The 21,882-nt window shown below is 41.6% G+C and overlaps 1 protein-coding gene across 50 annotated transcripts in view; it reads left to right on the top strand.

Annotated features, from left to right (window-relative positions):
* Nucleotides 1-21,882, top strand: part of SIPA1L1 (signal induced proliferation associated 1 like 1) — a 428,639-nt gene that overhangs the window by 359,101 nt on the left and 47,656 nt on the right. For 43 of the 50 annotated variants that reach the window (XM_055288952.2, XM_055288937.2, XM_063644088.1 and 40 more), the window contains 3 exons: nt 469-1,042; nt 1,672-1,946; nt 15,124-15,393. In XM_055288952.2, the coding sequence (XP_055144927.1) occupies nt 469-1,042; nt 1,672-1,946; nt 15,124-15,393 (1,119 nt within the window). The remainder of the gene's footprint in view (nt 1-468; nt 1,043-1,671; nt 1,947-15,123; nt 15,394-21,882) is intronic. The other 7 variants (XM_063644113.1, XM_055288955.2, XM_063644115.1 and 4 more) reach the window with 1 other exon arrangement.

The following is a 21,882-nucleotide window of genomic DNA, read 5'->3' as shown; positions in this document are numbered from 1 at the left end:
ATTTTCAATGTAAGCTGTCTGCTTGTAGGCATCATATCTAAAATGGAGAACACATTTGTGTTCTCACAATGTGTGCTTGTTCTGAAAGATGATGTGGTTACGGTAATCTCCCTTGAAAACAGTTAGTAGGTATTTAAAATGTCTTATACAGAATATTACAGTAAACCTATTTTTTTTCATGGAGTTTTGGTCAGTGTCCTGTCTGTTAAAAAAAGTTAATAGTGTTAGCTTTGGGGATTTTGGGAGGGTTTTTTTTGGCCTAGAAAAAAATTTATGTTGTGTAAATTCTAAATGTGATTGAATGAAAAAATATGCTCGTATTAAGCAGAAATGTGTGTTTTTCTCATGGAAAAATAAGCAGCTATTTTGCATCTGAGGTACGTCTTTGTCTTTGAGAAAGTATATTTTATTCTGATGTTGTGAGACTGAGAAATACTGATGTGGCTCTCTTTGATCTTTGTCTCTCAGTGTGGCTGTTACCAGGTCCAGAGATGTGCCTTCCTTTGGGCCTCCCATTCCTAAAGGGGTCACTTTCCCTAAGTCAAATGTGTTCAGGGACTTCCTTTTGGCGAAAGTGATTAATGCAGAAAATGCTGCTCATAAATCGGAGAAGTTCCGGGCCATGGCAACTCGGACCCGCCAGGAATACCTGAAAGATCTGGCAGAAAAGAATGTCACCAACACCCCTATTGACCCTTCTGGCAAGTTTCCATTCATCTCTTTGGCTTCCAAGAAGAAGGAAAAGTCTAAGCCATATCCAGGAGCCGAGCTCAGCAGCATGGGGGCCATTGTATGGGCAGTCCGGGCTGAAGACTACAACAAGGCCATGGAACTAGACTGCCTTTTAGGGATCTCCAATGAGTTCATTGTGCTCATTGAACAGGAAACAAAGAGCGTGGTCTTCAATTGTTCCTGTAGAGATGTGATAGGGTGGACTTCAACTGACACCAGCCTCAAAATCTTCTATGAACGAGGAGAATGTGTTTCAGTGGGGAGTTTTATTAACAATGAGGAGATCAAAGAGATTGTCAAAAGGTTGCAGGTGAGTCTCTCCTTCCTCTTCCTTACCTGCAGTTTCTCTTTCATAAAGCTTTCAGTACAGACTAGAGCCAAGTTACTGAACCTTGCACTCTGTTATTAGCTCCTCTGAAAACTCCCTTGATGTGTGAAGCAGACAGTTTATCTCATGCTTGTGTTTTCCATGGATGTTTTGGAAAAGTAGAACAAGTTGGGGAAGACACATTTACTCTGTGTGTGTGTGTGTGTGTGCGCGTGTTCAAAACCCATTTGCATGTGACCTGTTCCCTGGTACTGCAGCCCAGTCATCTGGTGGTGGTGCTGAAAAGAATTGCTTGAGTATCTGCTGCCTTGAATTTTACAAAGGCTAAATGAGTAGCAGTATATGGTTTCTATTTACTGCCAGCTCCCTGTAGGTCTCTGGTAGAGGTTTCCTTGTAACTTCAGGGAAGCCGTTGAGCTTTTTGGATGCAACAAGTATATTCCTTTTGGCCTAATGAATAGGAGACTAGTGAAGAAGAAATAACCAGACTGCTCTTCAGCTGGCAATAAGGTATTCAGAACTAACCCTGCTTGCAATGATTTTCCAGTTCCATGTCCACCACTTAATACCCTATTACTTTAAACCACAGTATCTTTTATTTCCTTGTCTAGTTTGTTTCAAAAGGCTGTGAATCAGTGGAGATGACTCTGCGAAGAAATGGGCTAGGACAGCTTGGCTTCCATGTCAACTATGAGGGCATCGTGGCAGATGTGGAGCCCTACGGTTATGCCTGGCAGGCAGGGCTGAGGCAGGGCAGTCGCCTGGTGGAGATCTGCAAGGTGGCGGTAGCCACTCTGAGCCATGAGCAGATGATTGACCTCCTGAGAACATCTGTCACGGTGAAGGTTGTCATCATTCCCCCCCATGATGACTGCACCCCACGGAGGTAGGTCTGAGGAGGCAGCTGTGGGCCTGAGACTCGAGTGCAGGGTTTGTGTATCATGTAGAACATCTCTTAGCAGGTAGTGGAGTAGAGTGTTGTGAAGGACAGTAGATTACATGTGATGCTGAATATTTCATCCGTGGAGTCTGACTCAGGACGAAGCTCCCTTTCAGTATGTGGTGACAGCAGCTGGAAAGAGTGACTAAATGGGACCATTCCCAGGATTTACATCACTGGATTTATAAAGTTGCCGTGACAGATAGAGAAGTTTGGTAATATCCATCTTAAGAATGTTCCACTAGGAGCTGAGAAACATTCAACACTTAACATTAAAAGACACTCAACATCTGAAATTGTCAGTTTGCTTTTCTTTTGTGTTCCATGATGCTCTTATTCTCTTCTGTCTCCCAATTGCTGCCCAAAACTCAGCAATTGTTTGGGCCTTTGCTGTCTCAGTCTGGCAGCCGCTTTTCCTAACTGTATCTGCATGTGCTAGGGTTTGGCTTCAGGTGAGCTGCCCCTGCTCATGGTGCTTTGGCATTTTGGTTCCTAGTCTCTTCCAGAAGGGAAAACCTAAGAGCTCCCTGCCCCACCCAACCCCCCACAGCTCCTGCCAAGCCAGCAGCACTGTTGAAAATTTAATTTCTCTGTCTCTGGGGAGGTTTCTTGGTGGAAGAAATTTAATCAACTGTTTATTTTCTCCTTTGGACATGCACATGCTATTTTTGCTGGTTTTTAAGATCTCTCTTTTTATTTTATGCCATTATTTTCTAAGAATTTCTCTTAAGCTTTGGCAATTGATTCTTAGGCTTTCTAAAGCCAAGACAGTGTTCTGTGTCCTATTTTGCCACTAAGATGACCAGTCCTACACCTGAGCTCTCATGGATTTGTGAATATCAGATGGTAGAAAGTTAATGGTTATGATGGGCTATTTGTGTCTTTTACAAAGTAAAGAGCAGCAAATATATATGTGTGTGTGTGCATGTGTGTGTTTTTATATACTTTGCTCAGGATAGTATTTCCTAATACTGCTTACCTCCTAGATGGCCTAGAGATTATGTATATATGTCAAAATATAGAAAAATTCCTTTGTCTGATAGTTTGAAGAACTGCCTTTTGGATGACTGCATTTCCCTGGAAATCAAAATATGAACTTTTAATTTCACCTGTTTTGGAGAGGAGTAAATATTCAGAAACTGCCCTACCCACATACCCTGCCTTAGTTAACCAGGTCTAATGAACCTTATTAGCCTTTTCTGGTTTCCCCAAGCATATCATCATTAAATGTTAACGTGCTGAACTGTGATTTAAAAAATTATGTGAGGTGGCTCAGAAAGGCAGTGGGGTTCTTGCTTCTGACAGTCTCCAGTCTTGCCGCACTCTTGTCTTGTCTCTATCTCTGCTGTCTCTCCTTCAGATTGTCTACTTTATTGCTTCTGAACAGACACTTATAAATGGGAGAAGATAGCCAAGCTTTGTAAATTGTCAACCTTAATTACCTACAGTGAAGAGTTACAGATGTTAGTCTAAGGACTGTCTACTGAAATATGGAGCCCTTGACCTTATGATGCCATCTTGCTCTCTCAGAAGTATTTCCCTTGTATCTAGGCTCCCAGGTTTATGTGCGGGAAAGGAGAGGGAAATGGGTTTGTGTGACTGTAGGTGGGATGAGACAACAGTACAGACATGGAAATTGTAAATAGCTATTACTAGAAAGATGGATAAGAGGCCTGGACCTGGATAGATGGAGCCATGATAGGAGGTATACTAGACTAGATATATTGTGGTGTGTCAGTGAAAATAACTAATGTACTGAGTTTTTTACTTTAATATGCCAGGCCCTAAAAAAAGCACTTTTTTATGGATTAATGCATTTAATTCTTATAACAACCCTCTCTTGTGATAGTGTTAGTAGCATTCCTGTTTTAAAAGAAACCGAGACTCAAAGGTTAGTAACTCGCTAAGCTCATCTGACAAATTTAGGTCTAACATCAGAGTCCAGGCTCTGAACTGCCACGTTGTGTGCTTAGAGCACAGATCCTTTCCTTATACACCAGAATCAGCAGTGATGTGCTGGTGAGTTGGCTTTCTGCTGGGGGGAAGAAGACTTAATTTGTGGTATTTGCTGATTTCTGTGGTGCAGGTACTCCCACTGTGGCTGGTTCCAAGCTACCAATGTGATGTCACTGCAGGCAGCATTGGGGTAGATGGGATGATTACCAGATCCAGCACACCAGGGAGTGAATGAGCTGTCACACCGCTGTGACGCTCCCAGGCCTTCCCGGAGGAGCCAGTAGAGCTGCCAGTGACATGTCATTTGGGTGCTAGGAGGGGAGGCTGAGGGAAGGATTAGTGCACTGCACAGCCCCACCAGCCGGGAGGGAGACACAGGGCCCCTTTCACTACAGTTTCCATCTGAAAAGCCATACAGTTTCCATCTGAAAAGTCAGACCTGGGCAGGGCAGGTGGGAAATGCCTTGATGCCTTTGGAGGCTGAAAGCCTGCTCCTTTCTCCTTCCTTTAGAGATAACTTCAGAGGGAACAGCTGAAGCATTAACACCTTGTTACAATTTTCAACAAAATAGAATAATGATCTTGTGTCATTTTTTTCTTCTCCTCCACACTTCACACTCCCACTGCTGTTTTTGTAGCAACTAATTACTCTGTTCTTTGAATAGTCATTCTCTTCTTTGTCAGCTGGGACTTTACCACCAGTCACTGCAGCTGCAGCGAAAGGCAGGACAGGCCTCCTTGAGGCAAGCAGCTCCTCTGCCTCTCAGCCTGGTGGTTCTTAGGGTCACCAGGACCCGGAGAGGGACACAGGCAAGGGAGTGGGGGAGGTGATGACTGTATGTAATACAAACACCCCCAGGATCTAATACAAACACAAATGGGTTTGTGTGTTCACATGGGAGAGTCATTCATTTTGAAAATGCAGCTTTTAAAATATATATAATAGTTCTACAACAAAAAAGTAGTACTTAAATAACATGTAAAAGCCTGTAATCCCAACAGTTGGGGAGGCCGAGGCTGGTGAATCATTTGTCAGGAGTTTGAGACCAGCCTCACCATGTTGGTCAGGCTGGTCTCAAACTCCTGACCTCAAATGATTCACCAGCCTTCTCTACTAAAAATACAAAAAAAATTAGCTGGGCGTGGTGGCACATGCCTGTAATCTCAGCTACTTGTGGGGGCTGAGGTAGGAGAATCACTTGACCCAGGAGGCAGAGGTTGCAATGAGCTGAGATCGTGCCATTGCACTCCAGCCTGGGCGACAGAAGGAGACTCCATCTCAAAAAAATAAGAATAAATAAATAAATAAAATAACATGTAAAACAAGGCTCTCTTCCCTGTTCTTGGAAAATATGCAGAACGCTTTATGAATCGTTTCCAAACTACAATTTTTTTAAGAGAAGAAAGGATAGGGGGACAGTATGGCAAACTTTCTGAGCCCCTACTACGTGCCAGGCATTTTCCTTTTTTTTTTTTTTTTTTTTTTAGTATATATACTTTAAATTCTAGGGTACATGTGCACAATGTGCAGGTTTCTTACATATGTGTACATGTGCCATGTTGGTGCGCTGCACCCATTAACTCATCATTTACATTAGGTGTATCTCCTAATGCTATCCCTCCCCCCTCCCCCCACCCCATGACAGGCCCCGGTGTGTGCTGTTCTCCTTCCCGTGTCCAAGTGTTCTCATTGTTCAATTCCCACCTATGAGTGAGAACATGTAGTGTTTGGTTTTTTTGTCCTTGCGATAGTTTGCTGAGAATGATGGTTTCCAGCATCTTCTATGTCCCTACAAAGGATATTAACTCATCCTTTTTTATGGCTACATAGTATTCCATGGTGTACATGTGCCACATTTTCTTAATCCAGTCTATCATTGATGGACATTTGGGTTGGTTCCAAGTCTTTGCTATTGTGAATAGTGCCACAGTAAACATACGTGTGCATGTGTCTTTATAGCAGCATGATTTATAATCCTTTGGGTATATACCCAGTAATGAGATGGCTGGGTCAAATGGTATTTCTAGTTCTAGATCCTTGAGGAATTGCCACACTGTCTTCCACAATAGTTGAACTAGTTTACACTCCCAACAACAGTGTAAAAGCGTTCCTATTTCTCCACATCTTCTCCAGCACCTGTTGTTTCCTGACTTTTTAATGATTGCCATTCTAACTGGTGTCAGATGGTATCTCACTGTGGTTTTGATTTGCATTTCTCTGATGGCCAGTGATGATGAGCATTTTTTCATGTGTCTGCTGGCTGCATAACTGTCTTCTTTTGAGAAGTGTCTGCTCATATCCTTCGTCCACTTTTTGATGGGGTTGTTAGTTTTTTTCTTGTAAATTTGTTTGAATTCTTTGTAGATTCTGGATATTAGCCCTTTGTCAGATGAGTAGATTGCAGAAATTTTCTCCCATTCTGTAGGTTGCCTGCTGACTCTGATGGTAGTTTCTTTTGCTGTGCAGAAGCTCTTTAGTTTAATTAGATCCCATTTGTCAATTTTGGCTTTTGTTGCCATTGCTTTTGGTGTTTTAGACATAAAATCCTTGCCCATACCTATGTCCTGAATGGTATTGCCTAGGTTTTCTTCTAGGCTTTTTATGGTTTTAGGTCTAATATTTAAGTATTTAATCCATCTTGAATTAATTTTTGTATAAGGTATAAGGAAGGGGTCCAGTTTCAGCTTTCTACATATGGCTAGCCAGTTTTCCCAGCACCATTTATTAAATAGGGAATCCTTTCCCCATTTCTGGTTTTTGTCAGGTTTGTCAAAGATCAGATGGTTGTAGATATGTGGTATTATTTCCAAGGGCTCTGTTCTGTTCCATTGGTCTGTATCTCTGTCTTGGTACCAGTACCATGCTGTTTTGGTTACTGTAGCCTTATAGTATAGTTTGAGGTCAAGTAGCGTGATGCCTCCAGGTTTGTTCTTTTTGCTTAGGATTGTCTTGGCAATGTGGGCTCTTTTTTGGTTCCATATGAACTTTAAAGTAGTTTTTTCCAATTCTGTGAAGAAAGTCATTGGTAGCTTGATGGGGATGGCATTGAATCTATAAATTACCTTGGGCAGTATGGCCATTTTCACGATATTGATTCTTCCTATCCATGAACATGGAATGTTCTTCCATTTGTTTGTATCCTCTTTTATTTCATTGAGCAGTGGTTTGTAGTTCTCCTTGAAGAGGTTCTTCACATCCTTTGTAAGTTGGATTCCTAGATATTTTATTCTCTTTGAAGCAATTGTGAATGGGAGTTCACTCATGATTTGGCTCTCTGTCCGTCTTTTATTGGTGTGTAAGAATGCTTGTGATTTTTGCACATTGATTTTGTATCCTGAGACTTTGCTGAAGTTGCTTATCAGCTTAAGGAGATTTTGGGCTGAGACAATGGGGTTTTCTAAATATACAATCATGTCATTTGCAAACAGGGACAATTTGACTTCCTCTTTTCCTAATTGAATACCCTTTATTTCCTTCTCCTGCCTGATTGCCCTGGCCAGAACTTCGAACACTATGTTGAATAGGAGTGGTGAGAGAGGGCATCCCTGTCTTGTGCCAGTTTTCAGAGGGAATGCTTCCAGTTTTTGCCCATTCCATATGATATTGGCTGTGGGTTTGTCATAGATAGCTCTTATTATTTTGAGATACGTCCCATTGATACATAATTTATTGAGAGTTTTTAGCATGAAGGGCTGTTGAATTTTGTCAGAGGTCTTTTCTGCATCTATTGAGATAATCATGTGGTTTTTGTCTTTGGTTCTGTTTATATGCTGGATTATGTTTATTGATTTGCGTATGTTGAACCAGCTTTGCATCCCAGGGATGAAGCCCACTTGATCAAGGTGGATAAGCTTTTTGATGTGCTGCTGGATTCGGTTTGCCAGTATTTTATTGAGGATTTTTGTATTGATGTTCATCAGGGATATTGGCCTAAAATTCGCCTTTTTTCTTGTGTCTCTGCCAGGCTTTAGTATCAGGATGATGCTGGCCTCATAAAATGAGTTAGGGAGGATTCCCTCTCCTTCTATTGATTGGAACAGTTTCAGAAGGAATGGTACCAGCTCCTCCTTGTAGCTCTGGTAGAATTCGGCTGTGAATCTGTCTGGTCCTGGACTTTTTTTGTTGGTAGGCTATTAATTGTTGCCTCAATTTCAGAGCCTGTTATTGGTCTATTCAGGAATTCAACTTCTTCCTGGTTTAGTCTTGGGAGAAGAGAAGTTTAGAGAAAAAAAGTAAAAAGAAATGAACAAAGCCTCCAAGAAATATGGGACTATGTGAAAAGACCAAATCTTTATCTGATTGGTGTACCTGAAAGTGACGGGGAGAGTGGAACCAAGTTGGAAAACACTCTTCAGGATATTATCCAGGAGAACTTCCCCAACCTAGCAAGGCAGGCCAACATTCAAATTCAGGAAATACAGAGAACACCACAAAGATACTCCTTGAGAAGAGCAACTCCAAGACACATAACTGTCAGATTCACCAAAGTTGAAATGAAGGAAAAAATGTTAAGGGCAGCCAGATAGAAAGGTCAGGTTACCCACAAAGGGAAGCCCATCAGACTAACAGCGGATCTCTCGGCAGAAACTCTACAAGCCAGAAGAAAGTGGGGGCCAATATTCAACGTTCTTAAAGAAAAGAATTTTCAACCCAGAAGTTCATATCTAGCCAAACTAAGCTTCATAAGTGAAGGAGAAATAAAATCCTTTACAGACAAGCAAATGCTGAGAGATTTTGTCACCACCAGGCCTGCCCTACAAGAGCTCCTGAAGGAAGCACTAAACATCGAAAGGAATAACTGGTACCAGCCACTGCAAAAACATGCCAAATTGTAAAGACCATTGATGCTAGGAAGAAACTGTATCAACTAACGAACAAAATAACCAGCTAACATCATAATGACAGGATCAAATTCACACATAACAATATTAACCTTAAATGTAAATGGGCTAAATGCTCCAATTAGAAGACACAGACTGGCAAATTGGATGAAGAGTCAAGACCCATCAGTGTGCTGTATTCAGGAGACCCATCTCATGTGCAGAGACACACATAGGCTCAGAATAAAAGGATGGAGGAAGATCTACCAAGCAAATGGAAAACAAAAAAAGGCAGGGGTTGCAATCCTAGTCTCTGATAAAACAGACTTTAAACCAACAAAGATCAAAAGAGACAAAGAAGGCCATTACATAATGGTAAAGGGATCAATTTAACAAGAAGAGCTAACTATCTTAAATATATATGCACCCAATACAGGAGCACCCAGATTCATAAAGCAAGTCCTTAGAGACCTACAAAGAGACTTAGACTGCCACACAATAATAATGGGAGACTTTATCACCCCACTGTCAACATTAGACAGATCAACGAGACAGAAAATTAACAAGGATATCCAGGAATTGAACTCAGCTCTGCACCAAGTGGACCTAATAGACATCTACAGAACTCTCCACCCAAAATCAACAGAATATACATTCTTCTCAGCACCACGTCACACTTATTCCAGAATTGACCACATAGTTGGAAGTAAAGCACTCCTCAGCAAATGTAAAAGAACAGAAATTGTAACAAACTGTCTCTCAGACCACAGTGCAATCAAACTAGAACTCAGGATTAAGAAACTCACTCAAAACCGCTCAACTACATGGAAACTGAACATCCTGCTCCTGAATGTCTGCTGGGTACATAACGAAATGAAGGCAGGAATAGAAATGTTCTTTGAAACCAATGAGAACAAAGACACAACATACCAGAATCTCTGGGACACATTTAAAGCAGTGTGTAGAGGGAAACTTAGAGCACTAAATAAATACCCACAAGAGAAAGCAGGAAAGATCTAAAATTGACACCCTAACATCACAATGAAAAGAACTAGAGAAGCAAGAGCAAACACATTCAAAAGCTAGCAGAAGGCAAGAAATAACTAAGATCAGAGAAGAACTGAAGGAGATAGAGACACAAAAAAACCCTTCAAAAAAATCAATGAATCCAGGAGCTGGTTTTTGAAAAGATCGACAAACTTGATAGTCCATTAGCAAGACTAATAAAGAAGAAAAGAGAAGAATCAAATAGACACAATAAAAAAATGATAAAGGGGATATCACCACTGATCCCACAGAAACACAAACTACCATCAAAGAATACTATAAACACCTCTACGCAAATAAACTAGAAAATCTAGAGGGCCTCGGATCTTTATAGCCACAGGATGGGGGCATCGTGGGCCAAGGTGGTCTTCGGAAATGCAACATCTGGGCACAAAGGCAGGAGTGCCTGTCCTCAGCTAGATTCGTGGGGGTGGAGCCCTAGCCAGGGACCACGCCCTCCTTTACCCAGCTCTTCCCTTCTCTGCTTGATATCATTTAAAGGGACCATGCTGTTCCCTTCCCAGCACTTCCATATCAGCAGCTTCATTTTTGTTAAAACAGTGATGAGAATGAGGCTGGGAGAAGTTCAGTTACTGCCCAAAGAGTGAGTGGAACCAGTTAGCATGACAGCCCGATGGACATAGTCCTGGTAGACTTCACTGGAAAACCTCCCTGTAGTGAGCAGACCCCTTATGCACGACTTGCCTGATTCTCACACCCCTGCTGTCACCCCTCTGCAGTACATAGTCAGCATCAATAGATTAGTGTCTGTGACCTCTGGGTCTTCAACATCATTCCCGTGACAAGATGAAAAGTACCTGGATGAACAGGCTAAATTGTGATGTTCTGGATGGTATTGCATAGAGTGGTCAACACTTTATTCTGTTGAGGGCCACTAGCCTATAGTTCTTAAAGAAAGCAATTAAGGGCCATTCAAAATGACAAGCTAAAAACAAACAGGTTACATAAGACCAAATTACCTCTTAAATAAGAACAGGTCACAGCATTTTTTCTTAATTTTAAAAATCCAGTATTTTGAAGTGCTAAAGCATACTGCTTTAGAGTGAAGAGGGCAATTAGAAATCACATGGTTCACATCTCTCATTTTTCAGATGAGGAGTTTTGATTCAAATAGTTTATGTGTTTTTTCCAAGCCAGAGTCACATGGCTTATAGGGACCAAGCCATCCTCAAACATAAAACTTTTCTGACTTGTGAGTCCAGTGTTGTGATGTTCTGTTCAATTTCCTAGTCAACCATTTCTCTATATTCCACAGGGTCTTAAGGAAAAAGGAGAGAGTTATGAGAAATAAAAGATTAAAAGAAAGAACACAAAGACTGACAAACAGAATAAGGAGATGGAGTAGCTTTTCCATTAATTTAGGGTTTCAGCAGGTCACCTCTTACCACTTTTAGCATTGACATTGTAATTCCTGCTGGCCGTAGCCCTTTAATTGGGTTTTATAAAAGTTGTTGAATTTTCCTTGGAGAATTGGAATGGTTTTGTTAATGACTAAAATAAGACTAACCTACGTAGTCTTACCTACATAGTATGTATCAATTCTGTGGGTTCAAATCCTGGCTTTGCCACCTGCTGGCTGTGTAAACTTGGGCAAGTTAATCTCTCTAGGCCTCTATTTCCTCCTCTACAAAGTGGGGATAATGATAGCATCCACTTCATAGGGATGCTGTAATGTGGCTACATTCGTGCCTGGCCCATTGTAAGTTATAAGTATTATTAGAGTTACCATTCGTCAACACAGAATTTTACTTAGAATGATATAATAAAAATCCTTTTATGAAAGTTTATGCATAGCATTAAAAGCCAGTTTTTATCTGCATTCTTCAGTCTGTTGTATACTTCTTTTTTTTTTTTTTTGACTTAAACAACAGAAATTTATTTTCTCCAGGTTTACAAAGCGGAAATGCCCACAATCAGGGTGTCCATTGATTTGCTTCCTGGTGAGGAATATCTTCCTGACTTGCAGACGGCTGACTTCTTGCCGTATTCTCCCACGGCAAAGGAAGAGAGAGAAAGAGAGGGTGGGTGGGAGAGACAGAGACAGAGACACAGAGAGAAGAGAGAAAGACAGGGAGACAGAACGGAGAGGGAGACAGAGACAAAGATAACAGAGAGAGACAGAGAAAGGAGAGTGACAGAGACAGAAGAGAGAGACAGGGAGACAGAGAAGAGAGACAGAGACAAAGATAACAGAGACAGACAGAGAGAAGAGAGACAGAGACACAGAGAGAAGAGAGAGAGACAGGGAGACAGAGAAAAGAGACAGAGACAAAGATAACAGAGAGAGACAGAGAGGAGAGAGGAGAGAGAAGAGAGAGACAGAGAAAAGAGCAAGAGAAGCGAGAGCTATACTTCTTGATTCTACATAACGTTCTTCTGTTTTGCAGAGATAAGTAAGAGACCAGGAAGCCAGTGACTTTACCCTGGCCACAAAAGGCAATCAGAAATGGCGAGTAGCTGAAATTTAGCTCTGCAGAACCTTCTGTGCTTATTCATTGTTTATGAATGAATCTTCTCTCTGCTCAGACTTCATCATACTATATTTGGCCAATGTGGGATATGAAGAAAGTTTCTAGTTATATGTTATGAGTGGTGGAAATAAAATGTAGACTGTGGGGAAGACAGCGTCTTTGGCCAGAGAGGCCTTCTAGCCAGTTTTCATACTAAATGTTAAGCAGTTTAAAAGACTATTTCAAAGAGTGTTTGAAGAAGCCCAAAGATAAAGTAACTTGTCTGTTTGATATTACATTATTACTGTTATTGTGTCTGTTACCATTATCATTATTTATTTTATTATCTGCCTGATGCAAAATGGACTTAAAATAGCCTATGAAAGTGCCTGTGAGCTGGGCACAGTGGCTCATGCCTGGAATCCCAGTACTTTGGGAGACCAAGGCAGGTGCATCACTTGAGCTCAGGAGTTTGAGACCAACCTGGGCAACATGGCGAAACCCTGTCTCTACAAAAAATACAAAAATTAGCTGAGCGTGGCAGTGCACACCTGTAGTCCCAGCTACTCAGGAGGCTGAGATGGGAGAATCACTTGAGGCCAGGAGGTTGAGGCTGTGGTGAACCTTGATCACGTCACAGCACTCCAGCCTAGGTGACACAGCAAGACCTTCTCTCAAAAAGAAAGAGAAAGTAGTTGTACAGTATCAGAATAGAAGCCTAGCTATGGAATTGGAGGTGGAAGAGGTAGTAGTGAAAGCAAAACATGGCTTAGGTGAAAATTTTTGGAAAGTTGGTGCCCAAAATATGTAATAATAAAGTTCTGTACATGTGCTGGTTCCTAGCAGCTGACAGAAAGGGGCATAGATGATGATGTTCTTTGAGTTTACAAGTTAAAACGAGCATTGCTGAGGAGAAGCAAAGCTAGTACAGATTTTGAGCAGAAGTGAAATTTTTCTACGGATTACTATAAATTTTAGTCAATATTCCTTTGGTAAAGTGTAACATTTTTTTGCATTGTATTTACAGATCCAGAACATTAGATCTTTGTAATATGCCTTACTTAGTCAGAAATGAAAGACTGTAGTCACAAATGAAAGACTCTAAACTATACCACAGTGTATTACCTCTATGAACAACCAAAAAAGGGTTGCAATGGCATATTTTTGTCATAAATATCAGAATCAAAGGTTGAAATTATATCAGAGCCTAAAGTAGTATTCATTAATATTAGAGAAAATGTTCTATTAGAGAAAAGGTTTTCAAGACATAGCAGTCATTAACTACGAAAAGTAATGTCAAATGTGCCATAAAACAGTGTTCTACAGACTGCAGACCATAACCCTCAAGTAGATCATCAAATCAATTTAGGACGTTGCGCCCAGTGTATTTTTGGATGAAGTGTATTCATTCAGAATACAGCAAAATGGAAGACATGAGAGGAAAGATGCACATCTGTGTGTATATGTGGTGGTGCTGTGTCCCAGTGTGAAATGTATGTCTTAGGTTGTCATCCATAAAGTTTGAAAGCCATTGCCATTAAAGCATGAAGGGGATAGAGTGGAGCCTTGGGCAGAGGGTCAGATTAAGGTCACCCTTGGCTTTTGGTGCATTTGGGGGACTGGTAAGGAAACCCCAAGAAGAAAGTACTCCTTGGAGATGTGGGCTGTGACTGAGTCAAGTAAGGATGGCAGCAGACACCATTGTTCCTTCTGAGCACATGCTCCAAAAGTGGCACTTTCCAACAACAAAAACTCTACTGAAGGTGGGGGAGAGGATGCGTTATGGAATACACATTTGAAATGTCAGGAGTCAACACTGAGATATGTAGACAAGGTCATGAAAGAGTGGCACCTTCCATTGTCCTTATTCTCCTGCCAGCCAACTATGTAAGCTCTTCCACTTTGCCCCCCGTCTCCATGTCTCACCTTCCCTCCCCGTGCCTTCAGCCTCATCCATGTCAAGACCAGGCCTTTGGCTGGACGCCCTTGGGGCCTGCACTGTCCAGGACAGGAGGCATGTGGCTACACAGCACTTGTGATGTCGCTGGTCCAAAGTGAAATGGTCTGTAAGCTGCTCGTACACCCTTTCAGAACCCAGTTGCAATGTGCAGTGGCGGGAGTGTGAAGCTGCGCATTCACCCTTTCAGAGCCCGGTCGCGGTGTGCAGTGGTGAGGGTGTGAAGCTGCTCGTACACCGTTTCAGAGCCCAGTCATGATGTGCAGTGGCAAGTGTGTGAAGCTGCTTATACACCCTTTCAGAGCTCAGTCACTGTATGCAGTGGCGGGTGTGTGAAGCTGCTTGTACACCCTTTTGGAGCCCCAGTCGTGGTGTACAGTGGCAGGTGTGTGAAGCTGCTTGTTCACCCTTTTGGAACCCAGTCACGATGTGCAGTGGCGGGTTGTGAAGCTGCTCATACACCCTTTCAAAACCCAGTCGCAGTGTGCAGTGGTGGGTGTGTGAAGCCGCTTTCTTCCATTGAGACTTCATGCTCTCAGGTGTGCCCCTGTCATGCTGTCCTGGTGGCCTTTCCTCCTCAGGTCTCAGTAGTCTGGTCACCCCCAGGGTGACCACGGGTCCCATTGTTTTTTAAAGACTCCATATCTCACACTCAACAAGTTGGGATTGAGTAAAGGAAAATACCATTGTAATACTTCCTTGGGTTCTGGTTTTTGAAAAGAAAATAAATATAGGGCCCAAAGATTGAAAGGTGGTTTGAAACACAGGGTGAAATTGTGGATCCATTTTTAAGTGTTAATGAGAATCAGTGTGGTTCCACCAAGAAAAAGCAGTATCCATTGTGTTTCTCCCTGTGCCTTGCCCCTAATAGGAGTTGCTCTGAAACCTACCGCATGCCAGTGATGGAGTACAAAATGAATGAAGGTGTTTCATACGAATTCAAGTTTCCCTTCCGAAATAATAACAAATGGCAGAGGAACGCCAGCAAGGGGCCTCATTCACCTCAAGTCCCGTCCCAGGTGCAGAGTCCCATGACCTCGCGGCTGAATGCTGGAAAAGGAGATGGGAAGATGCCTCCTCCAGAAAGAGCCGCCAACATCCCTCGAAGCATCTCCAGTGACGGGCGCCCACTAGAGAGGCGGTAAGTGTGCCTTCAAAGGTTTGCTCTCTCTCTCTCTGCCCCAAATGTAAGTAACACACATAAGCACTAGTTTTAGGCCTTCTCATATTTTACTAGTAACAAAGAATTAAACTGAGGTGCATACCATAGTGGCTTTCAAAGCATGGTAGTGTTGCAAAGCCATAAGGATGAACAGAGATTGATTCTAGCAAAGCCTTCAGCTCTGCACACTGGTATTTGTGCTTTGCTCTTTAATTTCCAAGTGATTATCAACACATCGTTACTACATGCTTAGTGGCCTTGTGGATTAGAATTTAGCAGACTCTTTGAGGTGACAGTGACCATATATCATCCTTGACAGTCTTCATCATTTTGGGACAAAATTATGATATAAGAGCAACAGAAGGCAGGTTTTTGGTTGAATAACTATGTTTGTGTCACTTTATTAATAAAGGATTATGAGGAAGGAAAACTAGTATAACACAAACATATTTTTCACTACTCTGAAAATAGGAAAGAATAGTGAAGAGAAGATGATTCATGGAGGTAAGTTAAAACACTTAGTCCTGAGTAAAATAAGCCAGAGGGAGAGGGACTGAGGGGTCCTAGAAAGTAAGAAACCAAAGGTTGTTGTTAAATTGAAAGCCATAGAGGGTTCCCTCCCAAAAGGTAGTGGGTTAACTCTGCCTTTACAAGGTTGCCCTAGCACTTTTGTCTGGAGTTAAGAGTAAACTGCAGCACTTTGAACTAGAGTCCAGGCCTAAAATTAAACTAGACTAAATGCTTTCAAAATGGGGATAGAAGTTGGCTATACAGATTTTAAGTAATTGCACTATAAATTTGGTTACCTCAAATCATGTACACTAAAGCAGTTTAATTGAATAATCTGCTAGTGGTCTGCTTGAAGTCATCAACTTTTTTTTTTTTTTTTTAAGTGGTCTACAACTTCTTTTTTTTTTTTTTTTGAGACAGAGTCTCATTCTGTCACCCAGGCTGGAGTGCAGTGGTATGATCTCGGCTCACTGCAACCTCTGCCTCCTAGGTTCAAGCGAGTCTCCTGTCTCAGCCTCCCAAGTAGCTGGGATTACAGCATGAGCCACCACGCCTGGCCTAGAAGTCAACTTCTTTCTGTCCATCCACTGTCCTTTCCCCATCTCTTCAGGATTGCCTTAATCACATCTCACAATGTTGTTGTGAAAACCCTTAGACCTGGGGAGAAGTCTGTATTCTGGGAACTGTGTTGGGGAGAAGGGAGCGTCCACATGGAAGCCAAAACGTGAGGCTGACTCCTCTGAGCAGCAAGAACCAGGTCTGGCAGGAGCAGGATGCGGAGGAAGACGGTTCCCAGATACATGTAAATCATCACCGCTCCAGTTTGGGAGCAGAGAGCAGGAAGCTTTAGAAACCACACTATGAAGTCTTTATCTTAGTCTGACTTTTGAACTGTTGCATAAAACATTGTCACTTAACTATTTTAGGTTACTAGGATACTATGTAGAAATAGTTTAATAAAAACAAACAATTTAATTAAAACAGACAAACCAAGAAAATAGTCACCTTTCTACAACTTCTCATTTCATCCTGGAGATCTATTTACAGAGCCTTGCTGAGCCTTGCTGTTTATCTCAATAAAAGTTTCCTCTCCCATAGTGGCCCCATTAACCATCTGGACTCCTCTCTCTTTCCTTATTTTGTGGGGGAAAACATCCAGGAGACCTCTGAGTAAATTCTTTGTTTGACACATTCCAGACTTGGCTGCCTCTGAGGTGTGTGCTAAATGGAATTCATGATTTGGCCCACATTTTGAAAGATGAACCCAGGAAATCATTGTATAGAGAAGGACCTTTTCCCCCACCTCAATGCTGTTTTCTTTCTCTCCAGAACAATCAGCAGGCTTTCACAAGTGAAATTGGCTTTGTGTCATTTCCTTTATACAATATTCCATTTGAGAATGTATTTTGATTCCATGTTGAATTTAATTTCTGCAACAGAAACTAAAGCTCCTTGCCAGTCATACTGACCTTCAAAAGGGAAAATATTTTTTGTAGCTGAGTATCATATTTCGATGGGAGCAGCTTTCAGTGCTAGAGAATGCAGAACTCCATTTTTTCCAGATGTAGATCCTTGAGTTCTAGAGGTAATTTCTGTGTGTACTTGTGTCTGCCTTTCTTCTTTACTCCACCCAGAGGAAAATGCATCTCAGTAAGTGCTCCTTCTAGAAGACCGTTAGAGTAGCTTGTGACTCTCTAAGCTGCAGAGGTGAAAGGACCATAGGTGGGGCTGACAAGGTTTTCAGGAAAATTTAACCTCTACTCACTGCCCCCTTAGTCTCTGGTATATATTCAGTACACTAGACTAGGATTTCAGATCTTAGGATGCGGGGCTTAGATGACTTGTGAGATCTCAATCCTACGGTTTCCAGGATATTAGGATGATTTAGCTCATCTTCATTTTGAAATATATGGTAATTAATTGGATGGATATTTTTCTTTTATGAAAATTTAAAGTTCAGTTTCTTACCCCATCGTTCCTAATTTTTAGTAAAAAAAACTTTTAAGTTTTAATTTTGAGGCGTAAAGAGAAGGTATTATAGATTGAATATCCTAATCCAAAAGTCTGAAATCCATAATACTACAAAATCTAAAACTTTTTGAGCACTGACATGATGTTCGAAGGAAATGCCCATTGGAGGATTTCAGACATTCGGATTAGGAATGCTCAATTGAAAGTGTAATGCAAATATTTCAAAATCCAAAAACATCCAAAATCCAAAACATTTCTGGTCCAAAGAATTTAGGATACGGGCTACTCATGTTTGAGAAACTTTGTTTTGCTGCTGTGACTCCAGGAATATTTGAGGATAGAGCAGATTCATGACTTTTATCAGAAATACTTCCTCAGTCCTTCTTGAGTCCCCAGATGCATAAAGTTCACCTTAGAATATAATTTCCTTACGAAATTTAGTAAAACATAACTGAAAACTTCAAGCATCCCCTTTATAGTCCTACTGAGAACAAAATACCTTATTGAGATACAGAAGTGAGGAGTACCGGGGCACCCCTCGTCCATCTGACTCTCCCCTGCATACCAGCGCCATCCTGAGTGCCATTTACAATTTGTACCATGTACTCACCAAGTGTAATTTGGACCTTTCAGAGGAATCATAAATCATGAAAATAAATGACAGGGTCTGCCAGACCTTGAATCTTGCCCTACGAGTAATGGTGTGGCATAATATTGTGACTAAAGAATGCTTTACAGTTGTTCATTCCATTCATTTTTTCTCCCCTAGGTTAGGGAAATTGTGTTTAACCATAGAGAAACCAGCTATTCTTAAGCTCAAGTTAGCAGCCATCGCAAGTCTGCTCCTCCACTGCACCCCAAATCTGCCCACTTAAGTAACCATGGATGGATCCAACACAGTCCATTTTGTTTGAAAACACTAATTTACTGCTTGTTTTTTCCTTAATTTGTATATAGTATCCCAGACTTAAAGGTCATTAGGAACAAAAAAAAAAATCTGCATAATATTTTTCTTTTAATATCAAGGTCAGGATTTTTATGACATGCTGACGTATGTTGGTGTTTTGAGTTTTAATAAAAATTCTTTAGTTGGAAGATGTTCTCTATACGTAGTTAAGAGAAACTGACACAGTAAGAATTGATAATCCATTTGGCATCTAAATAGAATAAAGTCTAATTTCTATTTGGTTTGAATATATGAGTTTTATGCTCTCCAGGTGGCTTTCTGATTACAGAATTTTACAGTATTTGTGAGAGTAGTATTTATTAACAGAATTAACATTCGTTCAACAGAAATACGTAATATGATACAGTCACTATTTTGGCCTCAAATTTACCTAGAGCTTAAGGGTAGGATTGAAATAAAAATTGCTGGCTGTGGCACACTGAACTTGATACATTACTGTGTTTAAACAAAATGCGGGATCAGCAATAAAACCCTGATCTGTGTTAATATGCTTATAAAAGTTGAGCTATTTGAGGGGCTTTGGATAAACAACAGACATCTTAACATGTAAAATGATTTTCTTTTCTCCTTTTTTTAGGCTAGTATTACCAGCCTTTTTGTAAATATTTGATGTTAGAGCTCACTGAACACTTGGTACTTGTGAGTTTTACCTGGATGTCATTGTCACTCCCTTTGAGACCCCTGCACTTAACTCTTAAGAAGCTGGATAGGGGGCCTTTTTTGTTCACGCAGTTATGGCAGCTGCATCTGCAGCCTCCCTCCCTCCTTCCTCACAGATACCAGCACCATATAGGGTGTGAATGTCGTGGAAACAAAAGAGTTCTACTCTCAGAGAGCATAATAGTCACGTGACCATTCAGTCTTGATTTTTAAGGAAATACTTTCTAAATTTGTTATATCATACAGGATCTAAGCTAATCTTCCACTGTGTCATTTTCTGCTTTCAAACAAAACAAGCACCATTTAATGTTTACTCTTCTTTTGTTTAGAATATTAGCTGTGGTTAGAAGCTTCAGGACTTGTGCCTTCCAAATACTGGCCCCCTCCATCACAGCTTCGTGCCTTGCCATGAGGATCCTGAAATCATGGGACTTTTGAGCTTCACTGGGAATGCTCCAGCTAGGTCCCCATTGCCCATTGACTTCCATATTTCTTTTCATTTCTTTAATTATTTTTTTTTTTTTTGAGACAAGGTCTCACTCTGTCACTCAGGCTGGAATGCAGTGGCATTGATCTTAGCTCATTGTAAACTCAAACTCCTGGGCTCAAGCCATCCTCCCACCTCAACCTCCTAAATAACTAGTACTGCAGGTGCACGCCACACCACACCCAGCTTATGTTTTTAAGTGATTTTTTTTTATAGAGACAATGTCTCACTGTGTTGCCCAGACTAGTTGTAAACTCCTAGCCTCAAGTGATCCTCCGTCCTCAGCCTCCCAAAGTGCTGGAATCACAGGTGAGAGCCACTGCACCCAGCTGACTTCTACATTTCTAAAGCTTCTGGATGGTGTTAGGTCCTTAGCTTATTTGATACCATTCACTACTCCCTCCTCCTTCAAATTCCATTTCCTTGTCTTCCAAAATGTATTCCTGATTTTTTTTGTATCTTCAGCTCTTTGCACCTATCTCATCACCCTGAAATTTGTGTTCCCCACTTCTTCCTCATTTTTATTTGAATCCCACACTGTGCAATTCTTCTAGATGGTTCATCCACTTGAGCAACCTCAACCATCATCTGTATGTGGGCAGTTCCTTAGCTGATCTGTTTTGCCTTGGTCTCTTTTTCACTTTTCATATTCATATGCCTGACTACCTACTGAACATCTGCACTTGAAAGGCATGAAAGTGTCTCACATTCACAAGTTCAAGCTGACTTGACCTTCACACCTGCCCCTCCTTCTGCCTCTTCCGTCTCATGTGTTACCCACCTTGGTGGATGGCTTTGCCATCTACCCGAGTATCCAGAGCAGAAGTAGGATTCGTTATCAACTTCCCCTCGGCACTATCATCCCATCTCCACACACGTTCCTGCCATTGCCTGAGAAGTTCTCATTTTGCACTAAGTTTCTTTTGCTTACCTAAACTGCTGCCAACAGCCTCTAGGTATGATTACCAGCCTCCCACTGGAAGGATGACCTAATAAAAATGGAAATACTCCTCAGGCTGTGCCTTTCATTATAGCCCTTCCATGGTTCCACACAGCCTTCAGGATCAAGTCCAATTCACCAGCAAGTTTGCCTGTGTTGCCTGGGTGCTGTGGTTTATGCCTATAATCCCACCACTTTGGGAGGCCAAGGCTGGTGCATGGCTTGAGTCTAGGAGTTCAAGACCAGCCTGGGCAACATAGTGAGACCCCGTATCTACAAAAAATAAAAAAAAATTAGCCAAGTGTGGTGGCACATGCCTGTAGTCTCAGCTACTTGGGAGGCTGAGGTGGGAGGATCACCTGAGCCTGGGCATTTGAGGCTGCAGTGAGCCGTGATCATGCCATTGCACTTCAGCCTGTTTAACAGAGTGAGACCCTGTCCCTCCCAAAAAGTTTGTCTATGTAGACTTGCCTTTCCCTTTTCCCCTGTCATCGTCACCACCCCCATCCCTAGGCATGTGAGTGGCTGTCTCCTCTGCAAGCACTATGTTCCCCTTGATGCCTTTTTAGGAGCTCCTCTGCTTGGTGCACCTTCCACTCCTTCTTTGGACTGCTGAAGTCTTGCCATGCCTCCTCCTCTGAGAAGTCGCCTTTAATTTCCCGAAAACACTCTCCTCCCATTTCTACCTTAATTGCCCCACTAGGAATGTTCTTACCACCACATGGCTTCTTCATCACAAAATTTATGAAACTTCGCTTTAATGTTATTTGTCCATTTTTTAAAACTTAGCCTGTCTTATTCATCTTTGTATTCCAAATACCAGCCACAGACTCTGGCATTTAATAGGCTCCCAATGCTTTTTTTAAAAAGAGTTTCCTCAACTTAGTGTGTCCACACTTCACATGGTAGTCCAGCTTTCCACACTAAGAGTTT

This window comes from Symphalangus syndactylus, chromosome 8 (assembly GCF_028878055.3).
Source record: "Symphalangus syndactylus isolate Jambi chromosome 8, NHGRI_mSymSyn1-v2.1_pri, whole genome shotgun sequence".
Lineage (NCBI taxonomy): Eukaryota > Metazoa > Chordata > Mammalia > Primates > Hylobatidae > Symphalangus > Symphalangus syndactylus.
Note: the sequence above shows the minus strand (reverse complement) of the source record. Positions and strands in the feature narration are given on the sequence as shown.